The 14,451-nt window shown below is 36.8% G+C and overlaps 1 protein-coding gene across 1 annotated transcript in view; it reads right to left on the bottom strand.

Annotated features, from left to right (window-relative positions):
• Window positions 1-14,451, bottom strand: part of RNGTT (RNA guanylyltransferase and 5'-phosphatase) — a 176,002-nt gene that overhangs the window by 130,536 nt on the left and 31,015 nt on the right. The window contains exon 9 of the mRNA XM_033055808.1: window positions 866-1,001. Within this exon, the coding sequence (XP_032911699.1) occupies window positions 866-1,001 (136 nt within the window). The remainder of the gene's footprint in view (window positions 1-865; window positions 1,002-14,451) is intronic.

Here is a 14,451-nt window from a genome sequence, read left to right as displayed (position 1 = left end):
AATATGGCTGAAAAGTGCATTAGAATTAAGAGGATCAATATGGAAGCTATCTCAGCTACAAAAATACTTCATCAAGCAGGAGATACAGCAATGCAGAGTCTCTGATACTACTGAAACATGATAGGAAACTGCATTGACCTATTAGTGTAAGAGCTAGGGAAATTCTCTTGGTCATGTGAAATAGGAAGTGAAGAAAAATAATTTCTTTTTGTGGCTATGGTTCTGAAGTTAGCCACCAATAGTCCAGCCCAGCCTTCAAAACACAAATCCGTATGTTTTACAGTTTGTTTTACAACTGGTTCTAAAAGTTCATTAGCAAGTTTACATAATTTAAATTAGCATAGCAATTTAGAAATGTTTTAGTCTTAAACAAATATAACTAAACCATTTCTAAACCATTCAAAAATTCAAATCAGCTGAAAATAAAGGTGACAAAAACAAAGACATCAATTCACAAAAGTGCATCAAAACATGATGAAAATTGTATGGAATTTTAGAAGTATTTCCATGAGCTGCATAAAATTGACCAAGTTTACTATTTCAAAATATAAAGCCATAGCAAGAGATGAAGTTCTGCAACAATTCTTTTTAAAATCTCTTCAAGCCTTTTCTCATATTCAGAGAATGTCATCTCAATACCTTGATTTATTTCAAAGACAAACAGCTCCCCCCAGAGCAGTCGTCAGTCCTATCCTGTAGATAAGTCATTTCTTACAAAATGCAACTCCCACATTCCGCCAGTGACTGAACTTATATTCCCCCTGAAATCCTGTGATTCACCGATTCACCTAAAATTTGACCCTGTTTATGAACAAAAGCAAACAGCACTGAAATTGTTACAACAATTATACAATATGCTCTTTACCCCATCCAGAAGAGTGTTTGTTAGATGTGTGCGTAGATCTTTACGAAACGGAAATTCCAGGTTGGATACATGAAAAATTGAATTGTCTCTATCAATCATATAAACTTCATTCTTGCCATCAATCAGCATCATGTACCTGCAAAGACAGTGTAAGATATTGCAATTACAAGTATATCCTCAAAATCTCTATTATTTTGTTTTATATAAAGTGTTAAAAACAAGTAATCATGACAGATTTTTTTTTTTTAATTCAAAAGAATTTTTTCCCATTTTAAAGTTTAAACCTGTAAACTAAGCAAAGGAATGTCCCAGATCACATGATCTTGTTCTCCACAATAAAAAATGGGAGAAAAGGGATGAAAGAGTTACGGTGTTTTTCTTCCCAAGTCACTGCTGTGCTTCATGAAGTTCAGCTTTCCCGGAAATAGCTAAATACCTGCCTGCCAATGGGAAATAGTAAAATTTCCTTATTTTTCCTTGTATTTATTTCAACCACTGATCCTTCTCACTTTCACCCTTCTGATTCCCTCTCCCATCCTGCTACAGGATGTGTGGGCTTAGCTGCTACAGGAGTTACACCAGGCCACACCTTATATATTCCTTTCACATGGACAAATACCGCAGGGCTACAATTCTTCAATTGAGTCCATGTAATAGACCTCTTAAAGCCCCCAGAGAATTTTCACTAGCATTCTGCATGGAAATAAAGTTTTTGTTATGCACAGCACTCTGCATGCCATCTTCCTTCATAACTAGATGATCTGGATAGTCCCTTCCAATCCAAATCATTCTATGATCCTATGATTTCTATGATTCTATACCTCACTTCAGAGAGATGCTGAGAAACAGCATATGCTGACTTTGAAGACAAAAAAAATCTTGTCTCAGGACAGTGAATTACTTTCATGTAGACCCATCTGTCTGGGTCTCGTGGTAATATACCTGTCTAACTTAGAATCTGAACAAGTTCTCTGCTTGAAAAAGACATTAAACTGATCCAGATATGTCTCATTTTGAAAGTAGTTTTTTTGAGGTTTTTTTTAGCTGAATAGCTGAAAACTCCTCTACTCTCCCAATTTAATAAACCGTTGAAATAAAACTCTGAATGTAGTCCAAACAACACAATTTATCAAAATTCTAATTACTACCAACATAAGACAGAAAAAAATTGGTCAAGGATAGACTGACAAACAGAAGTGTTCTATGAGCAGCTAATAATTGAAAATGTGCAAGAAGCAACAGATAGGCAAGGTTTTGGTGAAACTGAATTTATCAATTAATGAGGGATTTGAGCTGGTTGGTGGTTGAGGTTTTCTGTTTGCTCGTTTCACTCAAAAAGCTTAAGTTCATGTGCTTAATGTCAGGTTTAAAGTTTTTTCCACCTGACACTACAAGCATTCATGGAGAAATCTTGTAGACTGCTTAACAGTACACTTCTGAGTATTATTTCAATGCACCATTGCCATTTATATTTTAAGAAGTTAATTATGGCATTAGCAGATAAGCACTTACACCAGAATAGAGAACACGCCTCTGGGCAACACCACAAAGGCAAAGAAAGAAGAGTGATGATTTCTCAAACACATTCACTAGAGACAGAACACAGGAACTTCACTGTCATACATTGCACTGCCCACTGTGAATATTACTTGCTATTACAGCTGAACACTTATTACTAATTACCTCTATTGTGTGAGAACCCAAAAGCTCCAATTAGTAACCAGGCCCCATTGTTTTAGACTCTGGGCAAGTACACAAGATGACATGGTCTCACATCAGATGGCTCAATCCAAATGCAAAACCAGACAAGTGAATAAAATAACAAAGGCAGAGAACAGCAATAAGAGCAATAACAGAATTGCTCATTCACCTCTGAAAACTATACATGGAAGTAGAGAATCATGTTTGAGCTACAAACATAATCTCTCAGAACCATCAGTACAATCACTACAAACCAAGAAATTCTGTAAAATAGAGGGTCACGGCGTCCATGCAGATTAATCTCACATGCAGATAAAATACCTAGTCATAGAAATGGTAAAATCAAGTTTCATTAGAAGTTATTTTTCACTCACTTCTGATCCTGAGGTAAGACCTGTTATTAATTCTAATTGGACATTATTATTAACACAATAATTCAGGAAACGGGATGAAAATTTCATTAGCAGAGTGACAGTTCTTGGCACCAGACAAACAGGCCTGCAAATCACCTAGTAGAGTCTTAATAAGTTCAATTTTTAAACTTTAAAAAATATCAACCATCACAGAGTTTTCTCTTCAGAAATCAATTAATTTTTGCATACTCAAATAAAAGCACCTGTATAAAAGGCTCATTTGTCTCCATATATATCCTGTATCATGCAGTCCACATCTGCTGGGCCCCAAACAGAAGCTAGGAGAATTATTTTGTTAGACTTCCATTTTCAGTTGAGTTTGTTTCAGTGGTGCTGGTAGGTTTCAGGTTCTTGCACAATTTTGAAGCTGACATGAGCTACACTGAAAATCCTAATTTTAAAACAGAACCTTCTCCTTTATGTGGATGATCAGTATTTTTCATCATTGAATTTGAAAGTACATTTCAGGAAGATATTACATAATGCATAAAATAACATAAATTACTTGGTATCCATCAATTTACAGTCATTGAGATTAAGGAACAAGAGCAGAACTGCATTTCCCAATCTCCAAATCCAACACTGCACCCACTGGAACACGTGGCCTTTGCCTTCTTTTCCAAATTATTAGGATTCACAAAACTGGACTTGAAAATACTCCCCCATCACAGTACCACATCACATGGTGTAGTGCTTGCCAAAACATATTTATCACAAAATTGATTGATTGCCTATGTATTCACATAAGCTTTGCCTCCAACTCCAGTTGTGTGATGTGTTTTATCCATGTTTAACTTCTTTCTCTCAGCCAAAATGACAGCAACCATCTCAGCAGTAAGCTTACATATGTTAATTTTGTTCTTTATAGGAGTTTTAAAATCTTAGGTGTAGTATAAAAATATAAAACAGCTTCCTCAAACTTTAAGATCCTATCTTCTGAGCTTGAGTTCAACACACAAGTAATTTTCTGAAAAAAAAAAAAATCTACAAGTAGCAAAAGGATTAGAAATATTGTTTCAAAGGAAGCTTAAAAATTCAGTTCCTCTAGGAGCCTTCTTTGCCCTGCAGTATTTCTTTAGACAGGCTATATCAAAGAAGATTATTTATTTCGACACAGTGCTGCCATCGCTGCTTTTTATCCATTTTCCTTTTTAAATACGCCTGTGTCTGTATTATCACATTAAAGAATGCAAAATATAAGAAATGCCACCATCAACTCCAAGCACAAAGTACATAGCAGAGTTCTCCATTCCGAAGGGAGTTCATTACACAGCCTGGAATTCAGCCCTGTGAAAGTGCTGCCCTCCCACACAAATAAGCATTACCCAAATCCGAATAGCAATTAGCATCTCTAATATGCTCACTGACGCAGAGGCAACAACGAAATCCTGCTGCAGATATGATTTTCAATTTCTTAATTTCCTTTCATGATTGGCAACACTTCAATACCACAAGCGTGCCACCACTCTGTAGATGGATCACCTAAGACAAGGCCAAGTCACATGAGTGCTGTACTTTGGTCCCTGCCACTCCCTCCTGGAAAGAAAGCATCAGCTTCTCGCCAGATGCATCAAACACTGAGGAAAAGGCCAAGAGAATGAAAATGAACGACTGCCCTTTATCCATTGAGAGTAGAAGATCATCTATCTGTGTCACTAAGCTGCTGCAGTTCCACGTCCTGACCCAAATCCAAACTGTGCTGGATTCAGAGTAAGTTTAAATTAGAAGAGTTTGAAGCTGACCTGTGGCACATGGAGCAAAAGACCCTAAACCCCGATAAATGGGGAAGGCTCAGTTTGCTTTCTTCTATCAATTGCTACTGGCAATGCTGGCTGCTTCAAAAGATATCTCCTCAAAAATGACAAAACCTTGATATAGGGACACTAACACATGAACTTACAAGAAGACTTATAATACTATTTTCAACATGTAAATAAAAGGAAATAATGTCTTTTTAATCAGCACACTGACAGGTCTGTCACAAACCACCTTCTCCAAAGTTGCACACATTTTGTCATTTGCATGAGTACACAGCACACCAGCCAAGAAGAAACACTGCTTGCTACATGCAGAAGCTGCTGTGTAATTACGTATTCAACAGTGTAAATTCCAAATAATTTTTTAAAAACCACACACAGAGACCTTTGGAAGTTAGTCTGCACTGAGTATACCAACGCTTTGTATTTCTCCCGCTTATTCTAGGTTAAAGTATGCTATCAACTGTCTCCACATCATTTTAAACCAAAAAAATCCCTTAGATTGTGACTGACAGCCATTTCCAATTAACAGCATCCAGTTCCAATATTTCTCATTCATGACCTTGCATTTTGTACTACTAAATACCCTTTCAGCTTTATTATTCTGCTCCTCAGTGAATTTAGTGGCTGATCTCCCTCATTTGTTTATCAGAACATACTTGGATTCTGTTTCAAAATAGTTAATGATAAAACAAAATTAATATTAAAGATCTCTATTTGTGGCTTTTTATGCATTTTCTTTCAAAATCCACTGCCATTTTTTTTCAATCTGTTCTTTACCTGTCTTAGAATTCTAACAATCTTCTTAGCCTCACTGTCTCTAATAAATAGAAATTTTGTCTAAGTCCAGAAGCATGAGATATACTAGTCTGCCTAGATATACTAGTCTTCCATTATATGAACACCTACCAAGATGTCTGAGCTCAGAGAAAATCCCATTCCTCATCTATACCACAGACTGTGTTCCTCAGTCACAGTAATTCTGAGTAATTCTATTAACTATTGCACTTAGGGCAACCAAATCTGTCATTTAATAAAGAGAAAATCTGCATTTTTGATCTATTTTTATCTCTCATTACAATCATAATTATTTATCTTTAAAGCAAAGCCACAGCATGATTGATCCAAATTTAGCTTCTAAAATCAAGACCTTTTTTTATTCTCAGTATTAAAATACTGTTACCAGGCTCTTGTTTAGTACATAAATTATCTTGTGTATCTCTTACGACACTCAAGCACCTGTATTTATCACCTGTTAAAATGCTCCAATTCTCCACTCTCGTAAGAGGGCAGAACTCAGCTTCCAGTTAACTTCCACAATTATAAGGAGTCTCCATGGGGTGAAACTACAAGCTCCCTGTGCTTCAAAACTCTTACTACAGAGGTCAAGACACTCAGCTTGCTTAGATGTTCAAGTGTGCTCATTGTGACAGCTCTGACCTGGCATCAGCAGCAGATTCAGAAAAAACCCAGAAGTTTTCTTTAACAATGCTGTAGAAATTTTTTTAAGATCTGAACCCTGTAACAATTTTTTATTAGGACAATAAAATGTTACTCCTCATATTTTATCTTGCATCTTTCCTAAACAAAATGAATGCTTTCCAATATTTATGTTACAAACAAGGAAGTTATCCTAATTCATCTGCTACACCAAGATCTAATTTCATGAGAAGTCAGAAGGTTTCCAACATCCAGCCTCATGCTCTGAATCATTAGCTCAAGATACCACTGCTCCGAGTCAACGCTAGTACAAGAAAAAAAAAACTTTCTTGTCTTATTGATCACCTCATATATCACAATGGAGGGGTTATGCTTGATTTTGATACTGATAGAATCATTTCAGGTGGAAAAGACGTTTAGGATAATTGAGTCCAAATGTAAGCCTTACACTGCCATGTCCGCCACTAAACCATGTCCTGAAGCGTCACATCTAAATACCTTCTAAATTCCTCCTAAACTGATGAATTGATCTTCACCAATCACCCTGCTTATTTGAGAACAAAGAATTTCATTTCGAAAAGATTTACTGAAGTGGTATTCCAGATAACGAAATAACCTGCTCAAGTCACCACTGTAAGTTAAGAGATACCACACAACTTACACAACTTTTCGGTCTCCATTATTTTTGCTGCTCATCAGTCTTCTCCACAGTTACCTCACTCAGCATCAAAATATTTTTCTTGTTCTTGCCTGCCACCACTCTCTTTTAAACTCTGAATGCAAGTTTCCCTTTTCATTTGTTCCCCTTGACAATGCAAGGTCCAGAGGAGTTATTTTGTGACTGTTATGGTCTTGAACATCACCAAAAGTGAGGTAGTGGATCTGCAGATGACATTTACTACAGAAATCTTCAATATGCCCAAAACTACAGTAAAAAACACTGCAAGTTTTGATATCCAAAGGGTACCACAGCCAGGAGGAGAAGAGTTGCGACCACACTTTCCCACCCTATGAGGTTCTAAATTAAGTGTCAGCTGAGAAAGCTCATATAGCAGCTACTTTTTAGGGGTTGGTGAGAGCACAGAACAGCAGCTGCAGCCAAACAAGCAAACAAACAAAACAAAACAAATCAGCAAACAAATAATTAGGTCAGATAATGATGAGGGCAGTGCAAAACACAGAAATAATGTTGCATTATTATGGTACAACTTTATGGTATCCCCTCACCTGGGATACAGTGTGCACCAGGATTCAAGAGAAGTCAGCTTCTGAATAAAGGAGACAATGACAACACTAAGGACCATGAAAAAATGCATAAGAGATGTGGAAACTACTATAATTTCTCCTAATAAAGTATTGCAGTCAAGACTGAGTTCGAACTTCAGTTTCTCCTGTTTTATAAATCAAAGATGCGTTAATTAATTTAACAGATGGCAAATTCAAAACCAGTGTAAAACTACATTTTCTATCTGAAGTATTATTAGACTGTGAAACTGCTAGTAAAATGAAGAATTTAGTAAAGTTTAAAAAGACTACCCAGTTACAGTATTTTTCTTGTCTGTTCCAGTTTTTAATTAAGTTAGAGTGCTGTGGGGATTTTGTTTCTTTATTTTTAGAAGGATATTAAACCTTATGGGTTAAATTTAAAGTTGTCTTGTAATCATTATTTGACTTACAACGAAGGGTAAATTAAACTACAACTACTACATATTGAAGAGTTCTTACAGTGCATTATAACATGGTTTGTCTGATGTAAAACAAAAGAATTGTAAACAAGTTAGAAAATATATTATCCAGTAAAAACCTATATACTAACATTAATTTTAAATACTAGAGTCTCTTTGTTTCACCCAAATTTTAATTATGCTAAGTGCATTTCTCAATCAGCAATAGGAACTCTGTTGAAAAACAACTGCATGGTATAATGTTCTGATTACTTTTTTTTAAAGTTGCAAGACTAATGGAACAAACTATATCTCGAGCTCAACAGAACTCCTGAATTGTTTCATAATTTTTGCTGCTGCTGTTGTTGTTGTTATTATTATCTTCATTGTTTATTGCAGATAGATTTTCAAGCTTGCTTGAACTTCCTTAGCTCCATCCCTCTATACAAACCTTTGTCTGAAAATATCTTGGAGGTTTAGGGCAAAACCCATGCCTTAAGCAACAGGCTAAAAAAACACATATAAGAAAGAATAACAAATTCATTTAGCATTAGATGACAAGACGTTGCTTCTTTCCCCAGGCAAGTAAACCATAATGTCTCTCATGGAGGGCTGCAACAGAGCAGTCACACAGCTTTGGGTAAAAGAGTAACACAGCTTTGAAAAAGGAGATCCCTTTAACTTGGAACTGATTTATGCCAGGGCATATTCTGGGTCAATTCCACTGGCAACACCAGCACAAGCCATAGCAGGAACACAGCTGCCATTTGTGCTCACAGAATAATCAGCTCCAAGAGAAAGGGATGCCCTAGATATCTGTATAGTTCAACTTCACAAACTGAATGTCATTCTTCCCTGGCTGAACATAAGCTGTTACGCTTCATGGATGTGTCTGTAATCTCCCTCAGGAGAACCAGCAGCACAGAATGCAGTGTTCCACTATCAAAAGTTGTCTGGGAGAAAGGAAAATAAATAAATAAGCCAGTAATCACTGATACTGGTTGCTTGAAAATCAGATATACGTGCAGGCACACCCTTTATCTGGATCTTATTAGAACATTTTAGGACTACAGTTGAATATTCTAAGATTAGTATTCATAGCACAAGCAACATAATAAGCACTTTAATGCATTAACTCTTTCTAAATAAACAAAAGAGCTTTCTTATAAGACAATCTGTCCAAATACACAAATAGTTACATATGAATAATAAGTTAGGTAGCATTTTTAATAGCCCAGAATTGTGACCATAAAACTTTGTGTGTTATCAGGAGGCTTCAGCACTGTGAAATATCAGGCCTGCTGCTCCACAGAATAGAGTTTCTGTATAGTATCTCATCAGCAGTGCTCCTTAAACATTTAAGGCAGGGACACAAAACCCTTCTTTCAGAGTCCTGACAGTGTTGTAAGCACATATAAATGAGAAACCACAATCTAGAAACAGAATGCTTTCTTTGGTCGTTCAAGTCAATTTGGATCCAGATGAGGGATAATGTGCTCTGTCACACTTATTTATTCATTCCTCTACATTAACTCAACGATTGTAAAAGGAAGATTTCAGGAGACGAGAAGCAACAAAGTGATACGGATGTGCCTTAGTAATAAATACATAAGTACACCATCACCAGGCCCCTGCAAAAATAACCAAACACAAAACCAGACATATTTTTATACCCATATATTAGTTTAACAGTTTATGACATTCTATGCTGCCTCATTTGACTTACAGTCTCAAAGTCAAGAGAGACCTCTTCTGGTTCAAAATTAATAGTTAAACAAAATGAGTGAGGTGTCTGGTAACATCCTCAAGTCTGGCTATCAAAACCTGGCAGCTCCTTTTCTGCTGTCAGTCTGCTAGCCAAAGCTAGGCATGTCCTCATTGCCTGTACAGTAGGGAAAACAGGGAACAGGACAACATGGCAACAGGTGAAGACAGTGAAGCCACCTTGTACTAGACCTTCCTTGCCCTGTGCTAGAATAGCTTTACCTAGAGACAGGGGGCACGCTAAAGTGCCCTTAATCCAAACTCAATTAATCAAAGTTTTATTTTTACACTCAAAAATGAAAACTCAAGTAAGCATACAATATTTATGGGTTCTAATGCTGTGGAAAACACGCGAGTATTAGTTTTATAATCCTGAATTTACTGGCCAACACAACTGTAGAGGACAACTATTAAGAGGCAGAGTGAGCAACTCACAGCCCCTGAACCTCCAACTCTCTAGTGTCAAAAAAACATCATTCCTGCTTCCCCATCCCATCTCCCCTTCCTCTCCTACCTAAATGCACAAAATAAAATTGTGAATTAGGCATTACGCTTTTCAGAAAATTAAGATAAATACTGTTTAGAGTGCTTAACATCTATGAATTGCACCCTTCAGCAATCATTAGAAAGGCACTTTATGCATTTTAATCCTGAACAATTTAAGTGAGTTTTACATACTTTTTGCAGAAGCTTCTGACATTATGTTACCATTACACACTTCAAAGTTAAACTGCGAGTTCCTAACAGCTACTAGTACAGTAGTTTATAAAAGCAATTTATTTAGAGCTTTTAATCTTGACTGGGAGTAAAAGCTTTACTGCAACCATTTCAATAACTTTCACAACTTTAGTTCCAGACAAAATATATACTATCTCCACTTCTATTATTCAAAGTAAAGTCAGTCAAATAAATCCCACATGGATTGCAGCCTCATTCTCATCCAAGATTCTTCCATCTACAGAGACAGATACTAGCACAGAACAAGTTTAAAATGAGTGAGCTTGTTTTCCCCTAAAGAACAGTTAAAATAATTATGAAGAAAGGCCACAACAGACAATGGCATGTAAACAAAAACTGCATTTTTTCCCCCCATGACCTTAAAAACTTATAATAAAGAAACAGTGTGGAGATTGGACGACTGGACTAAGAACAGTCACTTTTATCTTTAAAGTAAGGTTTTTGGTTCCAAATCTCTTAAGTGTCATCCCATTTTGACAATTTCATGCAGAAAATAGAAAAACCCTTATAACTACTTGTTTGAGATATTCAATGAAAATAATACAAATGTCTGAAGAATGGCTGTCCTATACACAAAAATTATGTTAAAATTACCAATTGAGGCTTTGCCCATTGCTGATAGTTATATAAGTACAATTGAATAAACCTCATTTAACTTGCAATCAAATAACTTGGGTTAAGCCCAGTTGTTCACAAAACCTGTCACTCCTATTAAAAAATCCATTTGGTCCTGAAAAGTCTATTCAGCACATGCTCAACCCCGGAATACTCCCATTCTTTTAAAATTCCACACCACTGAAATGCAGTCACAGAGAAAGGGATACACAACACTACCAACTAATGGTGCAAAACTGATTAATATTTAAGTCTATTTCTTAGGATAAGTGGGGAGAGGAAGAAGGAAAAGGAAAGGAAGGTGTGGTTTAAAAGTAGCCAGATGATTCTTGTATGGGTTCTCCATCCTCTCCTTAGGAGGTCAACATTCCTTCCTTACTCCAAGGCCACAAACATGTACTAACCCTAAACACGACTCAGTGACAAGACACTCAAAACACAGTTTATAATAATACACTTTCTCAGTAGCTATCTGGGTCAGAAGGCAAGGTGCCCAAGGAAAGAGTATTCATACTTTGAGAAACACTCTTTTAGTCATAAATGCTTTGTTGTGATTAACAGCCCTTAACTTTCTGGTTAACACCCTTTCTGAAGGTGTCTAAAAATCTCAACACCCTACATTCTTGTACCCCTCCTCTAAATTAGGAAATAATGGACTATCAATTGTGCAAACCTCTACTCCAAGAACTTTCCACTACTGGGCAGAAAATTTCACATCCATAAGAATCTGATCATGTAATTTGTACAATCTGAAAATTAATCTATGGCTCTTTGTCATTCCCAATAGTCTCCTTCAACTCCACATTAATTTCTTTGCACCCAGGAGACAAGCTTTCCATTGCAAACCCAGGACACTCCAGATCTGCTTTCATGACAATCTGGTCTCTCAATAATGAGTTCTCAAGTGTATAGATTTGGGATTTAATTGGATTAGTACTACTCTCCAATCTTCTCTGTCCTCCTTCATTCTCATTATTATTTCAACTTTTTCTCCTCTCTCTCAGGGATAATGGTTTTCCCATGAACCATGAAGTATCCTTTCTTTAAGCCTTTACAGAGAGGCAACCATTTTGCTTCCTTGACACTTAATTTTGGGCTAGGACATTTACCTCCTAATTTCTAAAACAAACAAACAACTGTTTCTCAGTTTTCTCCTTTTATTTTTTAAGAGTTGTTTTTTTAGCAGCAATGATTTTTTTTCACCATTTACTCTAGACCAAATGACTTTTGGATAACTTATATTAGGAATTTGCAATTTCTCAGTTATGCATAGAAGCTTCATCTCATCATATAAAGGATCAAAGAGTAGGGAAAGAAAAATCACTGAGCCATGGAAATCAGAGAGAAACTTCAACCTTGTTTTTATGACATTTATAGAAAAATTATCTTAACATATACTGAGTAGATTTCCTTCAAGTAAGGGTCACAAATATGTTTCTGAAAAGGCTGCAACTGCCAATAATTTTTTTAAAAAAAGAAATTTTCTACAATTTCTACAAAAAGCTTCAATTTCTAAAAAAACCTAGGAAGCTATCACAAGTTTGACAATATAGTAACTGAATCAAAATAATTATACTAAATATAAATCAATACTCTATATATAGATATATCGATACATTCAAGATAAATTAAACTTGTTTGATTAACAATCAAAAACCTCCCAGTTTTACCATGCAATTAAATGTACATTTACTATTTTTATTTTTTATTAGAATAATAACAAAAAGTTAATTAATTAGACAAACAGGTCTTTCTTTCAATGTACAGTAATTTCACGATTACAAACCGCACTGACTATAAGCCGCATCTCCGGGTGTTGGCAACATTTCATTCTTTGTCCATACACAAGCCGCACCTGATTTTAAGCCGCTCTGTCCTTCGCAGGGAGGACCCGCATGCAACAAATTTGCCATGCAGTAACAGAATCGCAGGATCGCGGGGTTTACTGGCTCGGCTCGGGCCGTGCGGGCACGGGGCTGCCGACGGGGCCGGGTAGCCCAGCTCGGCGGGGCCGCTCAGGGCCAGCCGCCACCGGGCTCACTCGCCCCAGCCCGGCGCTGCCCCGCAGTGGCAGGCAGGGAAGGAGCCCCCCCCAACTCCTGCGGCGGCAGGTGGGGGTGGGAGCCCCCCCGCTTCCCCCCCGGCCGCGGGGTCAGCAGGAGGGAGCCCCCGCCTCCCTCCTCCCCCGCACTGCCAGCAAGGAGCCTGCCTGCACCCCCTGTGCAACACAGTAACCAATTTGTAACAATCGCGAAATGCCGGGTTTTACTGGCAGGTGCTCGGCTTGGCACCCTGGTTGGCACTTCCGGGGTTGGAAATTTCAGAAAATTTTTCACATATTAGCTGCTCCTGAGTGTAAGCCGCATTTCCGGGGTGGGAGCAAAATTTTAGTCAAAATGGTGCGGCTTATAATCGTGAAATTACTGTAAATGTAATTTGCTAACCATGAAAGAAAAACCTACTTCACAGATGTACGTAACTATTTTGTTACAAACATGTTAAACAATTCTCAAAGAGGTGTTTTATTCTGCATCTACTTATTTGCATTTAGATATCTGCAAGCCATCAAATTTGCATTCATATTTTTCAAATGTAATAGCATTTGGCAAGAACTACATGTTCCGCATTTTTTAAAATAGCTGCCTTAACATAATTGAACAGCCATAGTATTATCATCATATTTATTATTTTTAACTAAAACTGCATGCGTACAGACGTGAAAAATTAAAAAAAGGTACACATACAAATGTAGGAAAATAAGTTAATAGGTTCCATTTAGTGCAGGTCACATTTTACCATTGTAAAACCTAGTCCTGTTTGATTGTATTGATTTGAATAATTCCACAACCATTTTTAAGCTTTTTATTATTCTTAGTGGTAGCAGTGTTTTCTTCAGTACTGGTGTCTCATTACTTTACCCTGCCTCAACATTCAGCTCCACTCATTAGAACAAGCATCTGCTACAAACAGTATTAATGAGATCCATTTGAAGGGATACAACAAGCCATTACCCACCTGCTCTAATCATTTTACAGTACAAAACTGATAATGCAGAGTCATCCAGCAAGCCTGGATGTTACAATTACCTTACTCAGACAGTAACTACTATTTCAGAAACACTCCACTGCAAAATTGGACACATTTGTAAAGATGCATCTACCTTGTATCTACTGTTAACACACAACATATATTTCATCTCAACAAAGCCAAAAGGCATGATTTTACGAGTAGGAAATTTGCCCTTTGGCTTATGAATAGATTAGCATTAAAATTATTTATAGGACACCAGTAGTTTGACTACTGTTCCAATAAATATGAGAATTTACATCAAACCAGTCAGAATAGCTACAGAACCCAGTGACTTTTATTTAAATAATAATAATTTATAGCAATATGATTTTAGAGGTGTTTTTCTCTAAAACAGCATGAGTTTGCATACAGTATTTACATACAACCAAGTAGCTGGTACAAAGAAAATATTTCACCAAAGCATG

The sequence above is a fragment of the Catharus ustulatus genome, chromosome 3 (assembly GCF_009819885.2).
Source record: "Catharus ustulatus isolate bCatUst1 chromosome 3, bCatUst1.pri.v2, whole genome shotgun sequence".
Taxonomy (NCBI): domain Eukaryota; kingdom Metazoa; phylum Chordata; class Aves; order Passeriformes; family Turdidae; genus Catharus; species Catharus ustulatus.
The sequence above is the reverse complement of the archived record's forward strand: the minus strand, read 5'-3'. Positions and strand labels throughout refer to the sequence as shown.